The sequence below is a fragment of the Thunnus maccoyii genome, chromosome 6 (genome assembly GCF_910596095.1).
Source record: "Thunnus maccoyii chromosome 6, fThuMac1.1, whole genome shotgun sequence".
In the NCBI taxonomy this organism is placed as follows: domain Eukaryota; kingdom Metazoa; phylum Chordata; class Actinopteri; order Scombriformes; family Scombridae; genus Thunnus; species Thunnus maccoyii.
The window spans coordinates 21,593,279-21,612,972 of record NC_056538.1 but is presented as its reverse complement, the minus strand read 5'-3'; the positions used below and the strand labels follow the sequence as shown (position 1 = coordinate 21,612,972).

The following is a 19,694-nucleotide window of genomic DNA, read 5'->3' as shown; positions in this document are numbered from 1 at the left end:
AAAACCATTTTGTTGGGAGAAAGGTTCAGTGGCTCACAAATGCCATGTTGACCCTGTCCTTGTTTTCACCAGCTTCCTTTCTAACAGCTGCATCATGTCAGTTTATTCCAGCTCTTCTGCCAATGCAAATCAGCCTAACTCAGCTCTGAACTAAATTGCTTTTAAAAACTTTGAAAAGCTCAAAGGGATGTTTTTTCTTGCTAAAGTGTTAGCTGTTATAGCTTTGTCTCAGTTGAATTTGAATAAATCTTTTCAAGTGTATGTCATAGGTAAGCAGTGAATGTTTCTATGGGTACTGTTACTGCTGGATATCCCCCTACTCATTTCACCTAAAAATCATTGTGGTTGATGTGTGATGCAGTTTAGGTTACTGAGGAGGATACCGCCCTCTCACTACCTTCTAAGAGTATATACCATTAGCAACTTTTGCAACCCTTTTGGAAAAGTACAAAATAAATATTCAAACTCTGTCAATTAGCTGTTAGCAAACTGGGTGTTGGTATGCGTGTGTTGCGTGTGTGAGAGTGAGAGAAAGAGGGAGAAAGAGATAGAGAGAGAGAAGGGAGAGAAAAGGTGTTTGTGTATGACCATGAACTCCAGCCAATGTTTCCCTGGAAACAGGTGCTATGAATTATATGTGGTCTGACATGACTTTCTGACGGTCGTTCTGGCTTGGCTTGGAATGGCATGCACACACCACGCAAACAAATTCTTTCTCTGTATTTCTTACTCAACATCATTTTGTTAACTTTTTCTGTGCCGCTGGTTTGTATTCTTATATGATAAATTCATCAATAAGTAATGGAAAGATGCTCAAAGATGTGGTCTTCAAACACATTACCTCATGTATTATGGATGACAGCTCTGGATGTGCACACAGATGCGTGTGCACTCGCATGTGCACAGACACAGACACTCACACACTTTCACAGATATCATCCGTTACTAAGCCTACAGGTGCACACACACTTGTGTAGACATACTGTACACAACTGTGCAAATAAGTATTCAAGCCCAAATGTGGTATAAGAGTTCTGCCAGTGGCCAAATGAAAATCTGAATATTTAATCTTTTCTTCTGAATTAAATTTTGTATTTATGGTTAAATTAAGAATATCTGTGAATTTTTAATTGTGCATTCTGAATTTGTATATAGTGAAATGAATTCATATGAATTGAAAGTTAATTTATATTTTAACTTTAGAAATTACATTTTTACATACATTTTTTCATTATGATTGATCTGAAATTAAAGTATTCAAAATGCTGCTTAATTTAAAAAATAATTGTCATGTCTTGTTAGAAATACTAGAAGTTCTTACTTAATACTTAATAGAAGCACTCATTAAATTGCAATATCAACTTCAGTCTTATTGTTTGCAGTCAAATGCAAATCTGAATTAATGATAATAATACAAATTTCTCTTTTTGTAAAAATCTGATCAACATCTGGTTTCAGTGATTCACTGAAATCCCTTGGTTTCAGTCAAATTCAAAACACATAGTTCAGATTCATTTGGTTACTGGCACAGCTATTGTATGAAGAAAGAGTTGTGCCATTTTTCCTGTTGCATAATCACTGAGAGATCAATCTTCAACTCCCAACTGTCTGCTTGTTTAGCGTTTAGTGTGTTCACGTGTGTATACTATTTTTTTTTCTGTTCAAGTTTATATCAAATTCACTTTTACACAAGTGATTTAGAGTTATTTCGCGGTGTTGTGAAAGTGTCTTTAAGAAACAAAGTGTTTGATACACTGCAGTCTATTTTTAAGAGAATGATCTCTTTCTAAAAGAAAATTGTATAACCAGTTCCCATTAATATTCTAAGACTCTTCTTTCTTTAACAGCCAATATAAAACATAACACTGACTTGAAGTGTCAGTTGAACACTGTGTTAAGAGATTATAGTATTTTAAAGCATCATGAATCAAGTTTTGGCCAGTCAAGGGCTGAAAAATACACCGCATGAAAAGAAGTGAATCCTGAAAAATGTGGGATTGTTATACTAAGGCAGAATCTCACTTTCTTCAGATCTATGCGGAAAAGGAGGATCTATGTTGTGTGGAAGGCAAACTTCCCAGAAAAGTACCATACATCTGTTTTGCAGACAATTGCAGAGGTTATCAGGAAATTCACACCTAATCTGCTAGAGCTTTGGTTGATAACTGGCCTGGTGCTGCAGCCTTTCATATGTTGGCAGCTGGCTAGTTGTCTTGGATGGCAGGTTGTGCTTGCTTTTTGCAATAAGCAGACAAACACACCATCAACGTCAAATCCTTGGCTTATAGACTAAAATTGTTATGGCTAATGTATTAGCAAGCAGTTAGCTGCTTTCACAGCAAGCAGACACGGAGGAACATGATGAATACCATGAATAGACGTCCAATATTCACTCTCCTTTGAGCTCATTTTTTGGTGTCTGCCAACTCATAACAAAATAAGCTTTGGTCCAGCTAGATTTGGCAAGATACTCACCTCTGCTCCAGCAATGTTTCATGCTGAGCAGGTAGTGTACAGTGGGTTTATCAGAGCTTTTGATGAGAGCAGAAAGGTGATGAGACTTTAAGTAAATGTTAAACCAAAATACTGAGCAAAAATAGCTCTGTGGGCAGAGATGGGTGAAAGTTTTCTGTGATTTCTGCATTAGAGGTGACCCCTCTCTCATGACACACAGTCATTTCATACAAAATCACTACAAATAATATTGAATAATTCAGGCTTGACCTGTTGTCTGTGCATGTGTTCACTTGTACTGCACTTAAATCTGTCGGCTCTTTTTCTACTACATCAAATAGATTTTGGTTCTCAAAGTCAATCTAATTCTCAGAACAGCACTTAAACAACCCCAATATGTACTTTCTATACTTAGCATGCTGCAGCCCTAGGAGCACTTCAGCAGAGAGTTAAGATTGAGTCATTATGAATTCATGGCACTGACTATTCATCCTCCTTTTTCTCATTCAATTTTATTTCTCTCCTTTATGCAAATATAATCTTCCATTCTGTTTCTGTGTCTGTATCTGTGTGTCAAGTGCTGCTTTATTAATATTTGATGTGACTTAGGATAATTACACACTTAAACCGCATGCGTGCGTGTGCGTGCAGGTGTGGGTGGATTCGTGTTTGGGGGGAGAGAGAGAGAGTGAGGGGGTTGGGGGGTGGCACTTCAACATCAGTTCTACAATTTAAAGTTACTAACTGTGCTCTGTTGGATTTAGGATGCGCCACCAGAGGCCAGCAAGCAACAGGGTAATGGTGGTGTGATTTGTGCAAAAATGTATGCCCATATGTGTTACACAGTACATTATTAATGAACTAGGGGGGAATTTATACAGCATATTACACTCATCTATCTTTGATTAGCTGCTTCCATTTCATGGTCCAGATGAATTGCAGTATAGAGACACAATGAGGTTTTATTTCATAGCATTCCCATGGTTTCATTTTCATTTCCAGACAATATTATGAATGAATGATTTATTAGATGTTGCAAGATGGTTGCAATTCTCAAATAAAACTCTTGCTTCATTAGTTTTAATGTAATTTCGTTTGACTTCATGAGCCTTCATCAAATGTTTACTGAAGTAATGAAAGTAGACACTGTAATGAAAATGTCAGGTTTTAGCAGACACCTTTTCTGTGTCAACACAGGAACAATATCGCTCATAACAGGCCTCATTTCCCATATTTAATGTGGCATAACACTCTACAAAGGACTCCACAATCTAAAAGGAATGGGGAATTCTGCTGATGTTTACCAAACTAGTCCGCACAGGGTAAACTCTGTTTATCATTGGAGCATCATGCAGCAGTGGCAGCAGGCAGGAACATCTGGATGTGTGTCAGTCTGCAGATGGAGAAATATATTTCTTCTGATCTAATTTTATTTGGATCTCACAGCTAGAGAACATTGTGCTGCAGTGTCTCTGTTTTTGATTCTACTGTTGATAACTCACTAAATTTTTACCATTTAAATGGGACAGGTCTAATGACGATCTAGACTTATGTTTTATTTTATTTTGGATTAAGAATACAGCAATGGAGAACTCTTAAATTTGTCATAACTGTAACCAAATAAAGTGTATGTTTTATGTGATAGTCTCAGTGTGTTTTTTTTTATAAGAGGCAATATTAAATCTGCTTTACCATTTGTGATATGGGAAACATTGGGAAATGTTCTTCTTTGCATCTTCTCCAGATTTAGTTTAGCTCATTATACATCTATAATGCATGTATGTATTATGGATGATCATGTGGGATGTGTTTTGACAGAATGACTTAATGTATGACTAATATTTATTTTAAAATATTTAATAAGATGGCCTGTTTTGTTTTTACGATGCACATCGACACTGACACTTTCTGCATATATAAGGACTTTAATGAATTATTTAAAACTGCACACAGCTCGTGTTTTATTTTTTATATGGCAAATATTTTTTCTGTGATTTTTCCATCTCTTCATCTACCTTGACATAAAATGTATTTTCAGTGTTTCCTCCATGAAAAGATGATGGGACATGTTTTGACAGAAAGATAGCTTTTCATCTTCAGATAATGTTTCATTACACTTATGCACTTGTGCCAAGAGGAAAAAAGTATACAGCTGCACTCTCACCTTGTTCCATCTCACATGCACACATGAACAAACTATTGCACGGCGTATGCACAAATGCACATTTACACACACAAAGTAGGTCACCTTGATGTGTGATGCTGAGCTCAGCTGGTGTGACTCTGTGTGTTTGTGTGTGTGTGTGTGTGTACACCCTTGTGGATTGTGTATTGTCCTCTTATGTTCCTCATTGTGTCCCCATGGCCCCAGAGAGAGTCTAGTCATTAGACTGGCTGTAAGTCACTTAGCCCAAACTCTAATTTAATTACAAGCCCTGAAGTCAGATGCACTCACAGCCATGTTTGCATCCACAGATACTGTGTAATGATATCACAGAGTGAGTGAAATAATGGAGGAGTGTAAATAAATAAACATGGACTGTCATCATGCAGATCCATGCATTTACATAAAGGGCACCAGTCCAGAAATCAATCACCAGTGATAAATTTAGCTAAACTGAGCATTACACATTGAGTATTATTTCTATCATCGGAGTGCTGTGAGGATAAATGAACACCCATGAACCATCTAAACAAACTGGGAAGTCCTTCAGCCTGAAAATCCTTGAAAACCACAGGAGAGGATGAGACAAGGCCACTTCCACACCAGGGTATAGGATTTAAACACACACACACACGTGTGCCACACTTGCGCCACACTTGCTCACACAAACTAATCTGCCTTTGACCAGCCACAGGGTCACATACCGTTTAATTGGGGCTCTTCCTTAGTTGGTTGCATTTCCCATTGTTATCCCCATAACCTGCTTTAGTGTTGTATCTCATAAAACCATCAGACTGTTTTAATTACAACTTAATCATTCATTAAATCATAATTTAAAACATGTGTCTCTGGTGACAAATAACATTAATATGTTAAGACAATGTCCACTCAGATGAGTCAAGCAAGGATAACTTTTCTTTTAAAGCACTTCGTTGCCTTCAATGTGTCCTTTGTCCTCCTGCCTCATGAGGGCTGCTGCACCCTGACAGATGTGAAACACAGGACAAACAGACACACAAACACACGTGTACAGTAAACAGGCCTGATTGTTTTCAGTCTGGTCACAAGATACCACTCAGACCTTATCTAATTTATGTTATCCTTATTATTTTCGGTTTGGCATTTAGTTTCCTGACTCTATTACGCTAGAAAGGCTTTGAAAATGGAACAATGAAAGCCAATCTGCTGAAAACGACTGGCACAGACACTGCCTGGTCGTGTGGATGATTATTTTGGTTTCCAGATGGAATTAACCTCAAACTGATGGGCTTCTTACACACAAACACAAATCTGCACCCGCAAGAAAAAACACATAATACATAATAGCTTCTTTTTCTCATTTGTATTCCCTCATTCAGAGGGACATTTAACAACAAATACTCCCGTTGCCCCCCACTAACGGTGGGGGGCAACGGGAGTATTTGGCATGACCTGTGGTCAGCGTCGGGCCAAGGCACAAATGAAAAAGCAGCCTGATGTATCGGACCAGTTCCACACAGACACTGTAGTAGTTGGCTGCGTTTGGCCCAACCCCAAATGACTGCCGCGAGAGGAAACGGTGATGACGACAGCGCGTACATCAGCAGCTGGAAACAAGAGGTGCCCTGGTTGCGCGGTTTGAACGGTGAACAGAAGTGCCTGCCAGCACTGTACCCGGAGGCTCCACATCCAAAGGACCGGAAAGCTTTGGTTACGCGTGCGTTTCCTGTTGGATCGGAGAAGGATGTTGCGCTATGTCTCTCTCTCATCTCTGTTGTCAAATTTTTTTTAGAGATGCGGCGCATGTTGTGCCATCCTCACATCTTTGCAGCGCGGTAAACTTTACAGGCGAATGAGCCAGATTTGACCAATTAAAAGTGCCAAAAGGGACAGAGAAGACAAAGTTCATTCACTGAAAATGTCCACGACGCACCTAAGCTCCCCGGCGCCCAACCAGAGCTACCTTTCCACGACCACCTACGAGCAGACAGACCCCTCGGAGGTGGAGAGGCAAATTCGCCTGCTGCTTTTCGGCTTGTGCGTAACCATCGCGGCTGCTACCTTTGTCGGAGGGGTGTATTCGCTCCTCTCTCTCCTCCGGATGAGGAGGAAAACCTCCCTGTGTCTCATTGTGGCTTCCATGTCGGTGGACGACCTGCTCAGTGTGGTCCCTCTCTCCATGTTCATGCTCCTACAGTGGGAGAGCGATGGAGGTGGAGGATCGAGCAGTCTGTGCACTTTATCCGGACTTCTGTACGTGTTCCAGGGTGTTTCAAGCAATATGAAGGCCTGCCTGATAGCAGCCTACACTTTTTATGTCACAAAGAGATTTGGAGTGCTCCAGTCTGTCCGCCGGCCCTTGAGAGTGATGTGGGCCATAGCCGCTGTGTGGGCGGTCAGCTTGGCCGTCAGTGTGTTACCTTTGTGCGGATGGGGCAGCTTTACGCCGGCCTCTCTTGGGTGTTTCCCAGAGAGCGACAGTTTGTACATTCTGCTGCTTTTCTCTTTATATTCCCTGTGTTTCTGCGGCTTGTTGTTTTTCTTTATCCCCCTCACCTACCAGCTGCTGTGCTCCAGAGAACCCCAGAGGACTTTACTGTACCCGAGCTATTTGGAGATGGCGAGGGGACTAAGTGGATCCGCTCCCCTCTGTGATCTCCAGTCCTTCTCCCGGGACAGTCTGAATAAAAGTTTCGGTGCCTACAACGAGCTGAGCCCAAGCTCATGTGGGACAGTGTCGGAGCTCAGGGGGAAGGAGAACAGCGGTCTGTCCTCAGTGTCTGTCAGCGGGCAGAGGGCAGCAGCTGTCGGGGACACACCAGTGGTGTTTGCACAAAAGCGCTTCTCCATGATACTGGCGGTTGTTCGAGTTATTTTATGGATGCCAATGATGGTAAGCAGCGTGACAAAAGCGCATGCTACATCAAAAGCAACAGCCTCATAACTTTTATAAATAGCTGGTCCATTTCGATACACCCAAACCGTTTAATCTAATAAGCTGACAGCTGACATCTACTAGTTGAGTTATGTTTATACATATTCCCATTGGAAATCTACTTGTCTCAAGATTTTTTAAATGTTTTGGTTTAAATGTCTTATCTTATTAAATCTTTCGCTGACATTTGTTTTTCGAAAATTCCTAAAAGTACATTACAAACCAGAAGAAGTGTCTGATCATATTGGAATAACTTTTCACTTTCTTTCAAGAAAAACTGGATCCTCAGACAGAACCCCCTGTTCAACTATCCTTGTTCATTTTTGTTATTTGGGCCAATCTGAGCTTCTGATATCAAAGATGAGTAGAACTATGCTACAAATTTTTTGGGTCTGTATTTTAGCCAAAAGACAGGTGCAACAAAGAGATGTGCCTTCTATAAAAACTCAGAGTAACCTGAGAAAAGAGTCTGCAGCCACCTGAAAATAAATGTTTCGGCCTTTAATGTACCCCGACATTGCTAAACATTGTCATACCCAAATCAGATATTAGGCCACCATTTCGGTTGCTGTTTTTGTGGCTATGACCTGTAAGTTTAAGCTTTGGATAAAGTAACAGAAAGTAAACAAAAAGTCTGTAAATCAGAATATAAATGTATTACTCTTTTAAAATCCTTTCAGCAACTTGTGTATTTTGTGGGATAATTAATTAATAATCTGACACTTTTTGTTCATGTCTTGAAACCATTAAGACATCTCATCGCGATTTGCTGTTTCATTGAAAGTTCTCTTAAAATTTTAGTTTAGTTAGTTAAGTTTGGTTACAGCCAGTGTCCCATTAAATCAACCTTCCCTGAAGGCCCTCAGTAGGATGGCTTTCCTGTAAAACCTTAAGAGCAGCATATATTGTATTGTGAAATATTTTGATTGATATGATTGCCAAACAGTGTTTGTTCTGCTCAAACAAAAAAAAGAATTTGGGGTGATAAAAGCTGTTCAGCCAGCAGACAATGATGGGCAAACAGAATTGGCATTTCAAACTTGTAACTCTGAAAATGAGAAAAGCTCTGGCCATGATTAATGCAGTAAATGTCCAAGTTGCTCAGGAACACAATAAATGCAACTGAACAATTCATAATGAGCTTTCCTTTGGTAGATGTGAATAATTTTATTGTTTTTTTAAGACACAAGCCTAAACAAACATGTCTTGCCCAAGAAGGTTTACTTTTAGATTTCTGTCTTTGTGTCTGTGTTTGCATTTACAGGTATAACATTTTTCTAGAAAGCTTTGGAGGTCAATACCAGAACGATGATGCACCTGTTGCTGGGGCACAATGACTGGGTCATATAAACATTAGTTATAAAGGAATACTTTCATTATAGAAATGTACACATTTATTTTTATATTTATTCAATTTTAGTACACCCGTGCACTGTACAGTAGTGCAACAGTCCAATCATTTTGCATTTTGACTCAACGACAACACAGAAAAATAAAAAGCAAAAGCAAAAAAAGCCCAGTATGGATGAAGGATCTGTGTAATTTGTTTCCATTCATGAGTTTCCCTACCCCCACATCCTCATGCATACTGAATCACTGACACCTCAGTGAATTAATTTCCCCTTCCCTTTCATTCACAGACTTTGGTGCTGGTGCGCCACACAGTGAATGCACGCAGCTCGCCCCTTGAGACTCTGAGCTTCTTTCTCACTTTGCTTGCCCCTGCGGTCACGCCGTTGTTCGTGCTGTCTGAACGCTGGATTCACATGCCATGTGGCTGCTTCATTAACTGCAAACGGGATCCAACACAGGAACCCTCAGGTATCCAGGCATGCTCCAAATTTACTAACAATGAGCAATCAAGCATGTTTTTTACTTAAAGAAGCTCTAAACCAATTTCCAAATGTGATATGCAGCCTACTTCTGTTTTTAAATTGAGGGTGTAATTTATTTGTTTTCAATTACTTTCTTCACAGTGATGAAAAGAAAATTTGAGTTCAACCTTTCCTTCCAACAAGGCTATGGAGTGTATAAGTTATCCAATGCCACCATGTCTCATCATAGTGCGCCCATTGAGACGCCGGCCTATCACAGCCTCTTTAACTGTGACTTCCCTAACACCCGCCTCGATGCACTAGAGAGTGGTGGCCTCTCGAGCTTGGGGCCCAATTTTGATTTCAGCACCACATGCCCGGTGGACAGCTCCTCCCATGCAGACCTCCTATTGGAAGCTGTGGCCGGTGGAGGAGAGGCGCTGGCTGATTGTCCCCCACTCCCACATGAGAACCATGGAGATGATGATGACTTCCGCTGTGTCCCTTCCATGCCCTCTCATCACCGGGAGCAGGATCACAATCTCACTGACACGTCATCGGTGTTCGAGGGGTCAGAGAGGAGGCTGTCGCACGAGGAGTGTCGCAAAATCGAGCTGACAGACTGGGAATGGTGCAGGAGTAAATCCGAGAGAACACCAAGACAGGTACACCACGATCCAGAGCAGTCAGTTGATTAGTCTGATGTTGAACCATTAAATGAAGTCATTTGTATCTGTCATTTTGTGGTTTATGGCTGGCATTAATTGATTTTTCCACACCCACACTCAGCCCTGTTGCTTTCTAAACTAGTCAAATAACTACTGCATTAGCATGCAACATATGGTGATGTACTCTTGAGGTGATTGTTTATAAACAATTAGCGACTCAGGACCATAAAGTAGATGGATTTTCAATCTTCCTTACTGTGTTTACATTTTGTTCAAAAGGAAATTAAATGCTTTTTTATTGCAGTGCACCTGTAATCTGTTGTGGTAGGCCAGAGGTATAGACAAGTATACACACAACTAGAAGTGCGGGCATATTTGTGCATTTGTTTTCTGTCTGAATGCCTGTCTGACTTTGTTGGTTTGTCTCTCTATGGGGTTTTCCGCATCTGTGAATATGCCTCTTTATAATCAAGCTGACAGACTGAGAGCTGTGCATGTGATATAGATGAAATTGCTAAAATCCTCTCTCCCTTAGCCCCTCTCCTCTCCTCTCCTCTCCTCTCCTCTCCTCTCCTCTTCTCTCCTCTCCTCTCCTCTCCTCTGCTCTCCTCTCCTCTCCTCTCCTCTCCTTTCTCTGCATATCTTTATCTGTGTTAAGCCTCAATGGATTCTGACTAATAGGAGCAATTGATCAAGATACTATCAGCAGCCTACCTTTTTAGTAACAAATGTCAGCCAGTCTTTCAAAACCAAATATTCATTCATTGCTGCTCCACAGACACTCTAAGACCAGCTCACCAGAGCTCTATTCATTGAATTAGTCTTGTGGTATTTTGGCGTTTAAGCAGTATTAATTGACATTTATCCACTGAAGGCTAGCCCCCCTATGTGTTTGTCAATGTTCTTTGTGCACACATGTGATTTGGAATGACAACTGGATGAAAATTAAATAGAATCCATGTTTTAAACAACCCACTCACACTCCATCAAACACAGCTACCGTATCCACATATTAACACACATATTTTGTGCCCAGTGTTGTTATTTCTGTCTGTCAAAACCCAAAGTTATGCTCATAAATTTATGATTTTCTCAATCACTCAATAGTTGCTCTATCCAACTGATGCAAAGCCAAAGAGTACTACCGGTTAACAACTCGGCTCAAGGCAGTTTGTTAAGAGCACATGAGTCACTATCCCCTAATCCATATTTAATCCATTTCTTTCTTTGTAGTTGACATCCTGTGCTCTTGTAATACCAGAAGCTTAAATCTCTCTATGTTTCGCTGGATCCAATTGAATTGTTAAACAAGGACAAAACAGCAAAGGCTTAATGATTAATGTATCCGGGCATTGGAGATACCAGACATAGATGAAGGAACAGCCTCGCTCTGTTCCAGAGAAACAGCAGTGCAGCCACAGGCATTACCTCTGAAACTGACAGCAGTGTAATTGTAAGTTTTCAGAACAATAACACTATGAGCTCATAAACTCACAAAACAAACAAGGACATTAACAGATGTTTAAAATGCATATATACATGTGCACACACACAAACACATGCACACACTCTGTCTCTCTTCCTCTCTGTCTCTGCTCTACTCATAAGTCTGAAATGTTTTGGGTTGAAAATCACCAGAGGGTGGAAAATCCATGGAGCATGCATCTACTGCTTGGCTTTGGCACTCACTTTGCATCATGTATAAGCTGAAGATGCTCACTGCTGGCTTGTGCGTGTGTGTGTGTGTGTGTGTGTGTGTGTCCTACTTGCCAGTTTCTTAGTAGCAAACTCTGTATATTACTGTATGTTCCTGTAGGCCTTAGTCATTGACTGGGGTCAGCAGATACACATTTACAGTATATGAAGACAGACACTGGATATACAAACACACATACACACACATATATACACACAACAAAACAGAAAAGACGAAAAATACAAACATTAAGCAAGACACATACAGCAACCTCCCCCTCTCCCCATGGGCATAAAAGCACACATAAGACACACACACACACTGTATAACACAACAGATGACATCTAAATAGTTTTTGATTTATAGTGTTTCTTTGCTGTGTTTTGTTCCTCGTTAGCAGGCTAGATGTCATTACGCAGCGTCTTTCCTCCTTACTGTCAGCCCTTCTGGCCTTCAGCATCCACAGGGAGAGGTGGAATTAGAGCTTAAAGACATCTTTACCCTCTCTGTGACTTCATACTCTCTGTTAGCAAGCACAGAGCTGGAGGCGTGCTCACAAGCGCTCTCCCTAAGGGGAAATGGAGATTTAATGTGCATTCAGATGTAAGGAACTGAAACCCGTTTACCCTTCTTAGAATACATCTGCAAATGTAAATAGATGGCTCTCTCACAAATAAGGCTGCAAGGTGGAAAATGAAACAGCAATTGATTTTGAATAGAGAGAAAAATTACAAAACCAGAATCAATACCGCACGCCAGAATCTGTAGGCATCAATAATGCATACTTACAGCTAGTGCTGCTGCTCATATAAAATAGGTGGTTTATGTTGTCACTTTCATTCTTGCATTATGAGTACAAAAAGAGTTTACAGCAGCTGCTTTGGTGTGCTAACATGCTCATAATGACAACACTAGCATGATGTTTAGCAGGTATAATGTTTACCAGGTTCTCCCTCTTAGTTTAAAGTCCCCTTTGTCATGGTAATTCTGTAATAAAATTGACTTCACACTAGAGATATTTCTTTCAAGGGTTTAATTCTCACGTTGTGCATAAAGTAAAACATCAGCCTGTGTGAGCTGAATGGACCCCGAGCAGGGTCGGAAATTCTCTCTTATAGTATTTTAGATAATACATCAGCTGTAGTTTAACCATTGGGATAGCATGTTAGCTTGAGGCACTATTTGACCTTTCTTTCTCAAGACATTCTTATTCGTCATACATAACAACATCTGCCTTGTAACACACATGATCCTCCTTAGATACATCTTCCATTGTTGTAGACATACATCATATCACAACATCTCAAACATTGTATAGATATATAAGAATACATCTATTCATATTTAAAGCTGGAGTGCAGGACTTTTTGTCTGCCCCTTCTGGCAATGAGAGTAATTACAAAACCACTGTCGACACGTGTTTCCACCATAGCCTACTCCGTTGCTACTGTCGTGGCTGTAAAACGATGGATAAATTGTTTTGTGCATCACACAACCCCTGCAAAATGACTCGTTTCACAGAATTTAATCCATTCGGTCTGATAGCATTCGGAAAGTCTAGAGGAGCCGCGCAATTAAATTATATTATCCACATTCAAGTTAGCAGAGAGCTAACCAGAACTGCTAACCGCTCTGCCCATAGAGCTTGTGCAGTATACATTCATCCGGCCAGCGCAGGAATGTTAAACCTGACACCAGATTGGTAGACTGTGAAATACAGAGAGATTTATCTGGCGGTGATAGGCTTAATCAGCATTGTGTTTAGCTCATTTGGCAAAGGCTTGAATGTAACAGACGTTCATTTATATGTAAAAGTTCCACACTGTAGGTTTAACAACAACATGATCATGAGTGCTGTCAGTAGATACATCAGACAGGAAAATCTGAGAGGCCCCAAGACCCGTGCTTCCACCCGCCTAGTATATGCAGGAGTTTCCCCTATACACTGATTGTCTTCCAACTTCTAAAAGACAGTCATGTGAGACTCATACTGTGAAGCAAAAGGTCAACACAAACAGTTTACTTCTGCAATGTAGTCACAAAAAATGCATCTGCATTACATATATCTAAAGATAATACATTAATATATTTTAAATACATGATGGAAAATACATGAGAAATCAATGTTTTTTTCTTATTGTGTCACTTGACTTTGATGTTTGAGCTTCACTGTACAGAATGATGTATGTGCAGAGTTTGACAGTAGGAGGCTGTTTTCACATTAATCTGTTGAAGAAGGAAAGTTTTTCTGTGCTCATTGAAAATTTAAGGCATATACCTATGAGCATGATTTGTGACATCACAACTACTTTGGAGGCCAATTGTGGTCTAGTATGCAACTTATACAAGTGTTATGTGGAAACGTGAAGCCTCCAGTGCACATACACTGAGAATGGACTTTTCAGTGAAGGAGGAAACATTTTCTATTGAGCAGTTAAACTTTTGAAATGAAAAATTTTTGCATATTCATCGATTCTGGATATTTTAATTAGGGAGAAGGAATAGTTGGAATTTTAAGGTTTTTAATGAGGTATTTGTGCTTTTTTGAGGAAAAACAAAATAGACACATATTATTATTCATGACAGAGTATTTTTTATATATCTTAAAACATGTCTGGTGCCTTTATGAGAGCTGCAGCATTTGTAATATTACGCAAAACAGAAAATACCCAGAACACACATACACGCACAAATACACACACACACACACACACACATCCATCAATGCACTCCCCATGTTGATGGGTTCTAAGGATTATTTGATTTACTTGACAATGTGTTTTCAGCTACAAGTCGGAGTCTCTCTCTCTCTCTCTCTCTCTCTCTCTCTCTCTCTCTCTCTCTCTATCATCAACAATGATGCAAAGACAATGACAGGAAAACAGACAGAGTCATGGAGGACAAGAGATTGACATCCTCTTTGTTTCTATTGTGCGTCATAGTCACAATCAGATCATTACATTGAACTAATCTAAATAATTTAGAGGGCTTAATGAGACCTGCCACGGTCTCCCTGCTGTCGCACCACAGGATGATCCTCCTTTCCTCTGCCAGCAATATGCATTTTCTAATATGCATATTGCTTGTACTATGAAAAAAATATAAAATATCATTAGAAAATATGAAATATGATGAGAAGATGACTGATATAAATTATCTCTAAAAAGATGCCAAACTAATAGGAAAACACTGAAGAAGTTTGATTAATGTTTTACACACTGAAATGATATTATTCAGATTAATTTTAAAAAATTCTGATAACAGCTAAATTGTTGTATAGATCATCCCATAATAACAACATCTTTTACTGTGAACCTGAAAAGTCTCAGCTAGCAGCTAAACCCACTGAGCCCTAACATCTCATTTTACCAGCAAACTGCTGTTGACAGCTTTCTCACATGTAAGCCTCATTAACTCTCGGGGTGGAGATGGTTGGTCAACACATTCATCTCCCTGGCCTTGACATCACAGACACAATCTAAGATCAATTAGTTTGAACAGAGTGAACAAGATGCAAAAGGACCTTGTAGTTGATGTGAAGCATCGGACAATTTGTACTTCTTGTCAATAACATGATGAGCAGCTAAGATGGAATATATCGTATAATAGTAATTTTGTGTGCTTATTTTTTTCGTTTTTCCTATGTAGCGGTCATCAGGTCTGTCAATCCCCCTGTGCGCCTTCCAGGGTACCGTATCTCTGCAAGCACCCACAGGAAAAACCCTCTCTCTCTCCACCTACGAGGTCAGCAGCGATGGACTCAAAATCTCCCCCAATAATGCCAAGAAGGTAACAGCACTCAAGACAGTTTTTTTCAGCAAGGAGCTCAATTCTTGTTCATTTTGAGCAATTCATTAAAGGAATAGTTCAACATTTTGGGGAAATATGCTATCTTGCTAAGAGTTAGATGAAAAGAACACCACTCAAATATCTCTCTGTGTATTAACCATGAAGCTAGAGCCAGGAGCCCGTTAGCTTAATTTAGCATAAAGACAGCGGAAGACAGCCAGTCTGACTTAAACCATACACAAATAAGCATTGTGGTTTTACAGGGAGTTATATTCTATAACTATTCCCTGGCCATAAAACCACAATCTGTTGTTTTTACATCTCAGTTTGTGTATGGATTAAAGAAACAAGGTATAACATGTTAAATTAAGTAGTGAGCTTCAGATTTGTTAGCGTTGGGCAGAGCTAGGCTAGCTGTTTCCCCATTTACAGTCTTTATGCTAAGCCAAAAAAAATTGACAAATCAGTGGGAGGATTTGACATGGGGCATTAAAATTAAACATGTGTAAACTATCAAGACAGATTAAGATCAGACATGAATGATCCCTATGGTGAAATTGGGTTTATTGAATGAATATTTTAGTTTCACAAAAAAAAAAAGTCGAATTCTATTGTGACCCCACACTGTTTATGTTTAATTGTATTATTAATCTCCCTCTGCCTTAAAGGTGGAAGTGTACCGCTCCAAATCAGTTGGCCACGAGCCCAGTGCAGACGACCCAGGATCAGGAGGCCAGACTGGAGATGTGCATGTCAGCAGCGTAGGGATGGGTATGGAAATCGGAATGGGCATCGGAGCTGGTGTGGGGGACACCAATGTCAAAATCCACCTGGAGGTTCTGGAGATCTGTGACAACGAGGAGGCCATGGACAGTGTCTCCATCATCTCAAATATCAGCCAGTCCTCCACCCACGCTCGCTCACCGTCGCTGCGTTACTCGCGAAGAGAAAACCGCTTTGTTTCTTGTGACCTTGGAGAGACGGCTTCTTACTCTCTGCTCATCCCCAGCAGCGGCAACCCAGAAGCGGAGACCATCAACATCACTATACCAGACACTGTGGAGGCCCACCGGCAGAACAGCCGGCGACAGACGCAGGGAGGCACGGGATATCGTGAGGAGATACAGCTGCTCAATGAGGCTTACAGAAAGCAAGCTGGGGAAATGGAAGAGTGACAGCACAGGACAAGAAAGTGGCTCTCAGAAGTTAAGAGAGCTCTAACAGAAATGGATAGAAGACAAATTTCCTAATCATTCCAAATTTACTTCTTTCTGATCAACACTCTAATAGAACAGACGGGTGACCCAAATTGAGACTTAGCTTGAGACTGTTATAATAGTCTGTTTGCCTACTCTTGTACTTCCTCTTCAGATAGCTTCATGAGAACACATGTACACATCACCTGTCTGTAGAGTACATAGAGATAAATTAGGCTGTAAATGAAGATAGTATTAAATTGGGGTAAACGAGAGAGAGAGAGAGAGAGAGAGAGAGAGAGAGAGAGAAACGGAGCCAAAGGAAGGGGAGAGTGAGAGAGAGAAACAGTATTGCGGCAGAGCATCTGTATTCCTGCCAAGACTTTCACCATATGGCAGTCTCTCATCATAAAACAGATACAGCGAGAGAGAAAATTAACTTAGACGTGGAAAAGGAGGGGCCACGGTTCAGCCACATGTCTGACATGAAGCTGCTCCTCAAGACTACGTCACCGATGACTCAGCTGTGAGGGGAGGGGTCATCTGACCCATGTGTCTGACTCATCCCTGTGTGTGTCGTTGTGTGTTGTGTTTTGCATACTAAAGTAGACTTGCCTATAAGGATGAAGGTACTGATGTGAGAGAGTAATGGTTTGTGGTGTCAGCCGCCAAAAGTGTTCATACTGTATGTTTCCCTTATAAGAATGTGTTTATTATGCTTATATTTCTTTGAATTGTGGAGTGTTTTCCTTTTCACCTGCTGCTGCGTGTCCATCATGTATTATACAATTAATGTTGCTACAATCAAAAAAGACGTAGAGAGAGAGAGAGAGAGAGAGAGAGAGAGAGACCACTATCCATGCTGGAAATCTAAAACAGGAGGAGAGCAAAACGACCCGAGAAGGAAACAAGAGGCAAGCCTTTGTGGGAGAGTGCAAGTGATTATTGAAGATGAGGTCGAGAGGATACTTATGCAGAGCAGTTTTCTGCTTCATGCACATTCAGTGCAATTTAAATGAGTGACAGTGTGCATATTTTACTACAGTATGCAGCATATGAATGTACATTTCAGAGCCACTTTGGGGGATCATCTCTCGTTCAGTTCACTGCCCATCCAATCAGTGTGCCACCAGAGCCTCTCAGTTTCAATCTAATGGGTGCATAAATTCAGGACTGGATCAAATTTTCATAGATAGCATTGTGTATTTCAATACCATTTTTAATGCTTACATGGACTGTGAACATCTGTCAGAAGCATATAAATCTTTATTCTCTTTCACAGATATCAGTATATCCATCATTACTTATATGCACATTTACATGTACGTTTGTGTATACAAACATAGTAAAATAGGTATAATAGACTAATTTAAGATATATATTCATTTACATTTGTTTTATGATGGTGTCTTTTAAATGTCAGTTGTTTGCCCAGTTGATCTTGAACACATCAGCGGCACTTTGTGGACTTCATTTGCAGGCTTTTGAATTGTTCTGTAGCAAGCCCACTTTATCAGCTGCAACATGTTTCATCCTCTTGAAGAATGTTGTCATTAAAGAAAATTGCCTCTAACAAGAATGCAATGCATTTCTATTTTGAGTGCTCCTGGGCAAAAATATATAAGAAAATAATGTACAGCCATATGAGTCATAATGAATGTAAAGTTGTATTCAATGTCATGCTCATAAAATGAACATAAAGCATTCCAGCTGTTAATGGTGCCAAAGGTTTTCAGCTGAACAGAGTGTCATCTCTGCAGCCTAACAGAGTGGAAGAAACTCGATCATCTGCTTATTCTCACTCTTAAACAGGATCTGCTCAGCTTCTGGTCAAACGTCCTCATAAACCACGTTGATCAATGAACTGTCATTTGCCCTGTTTGTGAGAATTAGGGATTACACATCCGCTGTACAAGTGTTTGCATGTTTACTCATTCATGTCAACCATCTGGACTGATACAAAACACACAGACATAGTGCAATAATTATCTACTTAAAAGACCGACCTACATAGTTTGCAACAATCATTGGATGTTGTGCTTCTAGGATGATTTGACTGATATGCAGCAGTTGTATATTTTTATTGTACTCTTATCGGTTCATACAGTGAGACGGAATCAGCTGTAAAGACATTGAATTTTCTTGTGTTTTAGGTTGCTTACATTACATTACAAATAATTTATTAAATGTTCTCTGTGTGACATTTAAAAGATACAGTCTTTGTGGTGGGAGAGTAGAGGGATAGAGACAGAAAAGCAAATAGTAGGAAAGCAGGAGAGAAAATGGAGATAAAGAGCATATGGTATCAAACACAAAATAAAGTAAAATAATATAAAAACTGTTATTATCAAAGGTTCTGGCCTCTGCTGATGTTTTATCATTTCTTTCTGATCCAAGGACTTTCACCTCCCACTCACAACCTCTGATTATGCTGAAGTATAATCAGAAGGTGCAGGTAAAGCCTGCATCAGTGGCACCGCTTGAGACCTCTAGATCAACATGTGCACCTTCAATGAGTACAGCATGCATTATTGATAATGTAAGCCAAAGGTAGAGGAGGAGAAAAAACAACCTATGTTAAAATATGTACCTTTTCTTCTAAGGTTTTTCATCTTGGTTAAATGATTCATTACAGTCAGAGATTATTTGTTTACATCACAGGTAGCCCTGAGGTTATGACAACAAGGTGTACAGAAGAATCCGCACCACGGCTGAGAGGAATAAAGGGAGGGGGCACATATGAAACAGTCCTCTCTCCCCTTATATCCTTTTGTTTTCACAACCTCTCTAACTCTCAAGTGGCTCTCTCATATTTTTCTCCCACCTCACACATATCAATTTAATTCTATGCCTTTTTTTCTTTTTATTTTCCTCTCTTCCTTCTCCACTATTTTCCCGCTTTGCTTACTGTCTGGCTCCAATTCATTTTCAATTCTTCACCCATTCCTCTCAGAGCAGCCGAGTGAGATATTGATAGTGATCACACATTTCAAAATAAT

The 19,694-nt window shown here is 40.1% G+C and overlaps 1 protein-coding gene across 1 annotated transcript; it reads left to right on the top strand.

Annotated features, from left to right (window-relative positions):
* The first annotated feature begins 6,172 nt into the window (after positions 1–6,172).
* LOC121899068 (probable G-protein coupled receptor 149) lies at positions 6,173–18,255 on the top strand. Its single transcript, XM_042414650.1, has 5 exons — positions 6,173–7,490; positions 9,173–9,353; positions 9,509–10,011; positions 15,359–15,499; positions 16,168–18,255. Exons 1-5 carry the CDS (start codon positions 6,516–6,518, stop codon positions 16,672–16,674), a joined length of 2,307 nt encoding a protein of 768 aa, XP_042270584.1. The 5' UTR covers positions 6,173–6,515; the 3' UTR covers positions 16,675–18,255.
* Positions 18,256–19,694: the final 1,439 nt, after the last annotated feature.

Excerpts from the sequence above, each read along its gene's own strand:
- LOC121899068 (XM_042414650.1), top strand. The coding sequence starts at position 6,516 with ATGTCCACGACGCACCTAAGCTCCCCGGCGCCCAACCAGAGCTACCTT. Across the intron at positions 7,491-9,172 it reads TTTTATGGATGCCAATGATG|ACTTTGGTGCTGGTGCGCCA; the intron begins GTAAGCAGCGTG and ends TTTCATTCACAG. Across the intron at positions 10,012-15,358 it reads CCGAGAGAACACCAAGACAG|CGGTCATCAGGTCTGTCAAT; the intron begins GTACACCACGAT and ends TTTCCTATGTAG.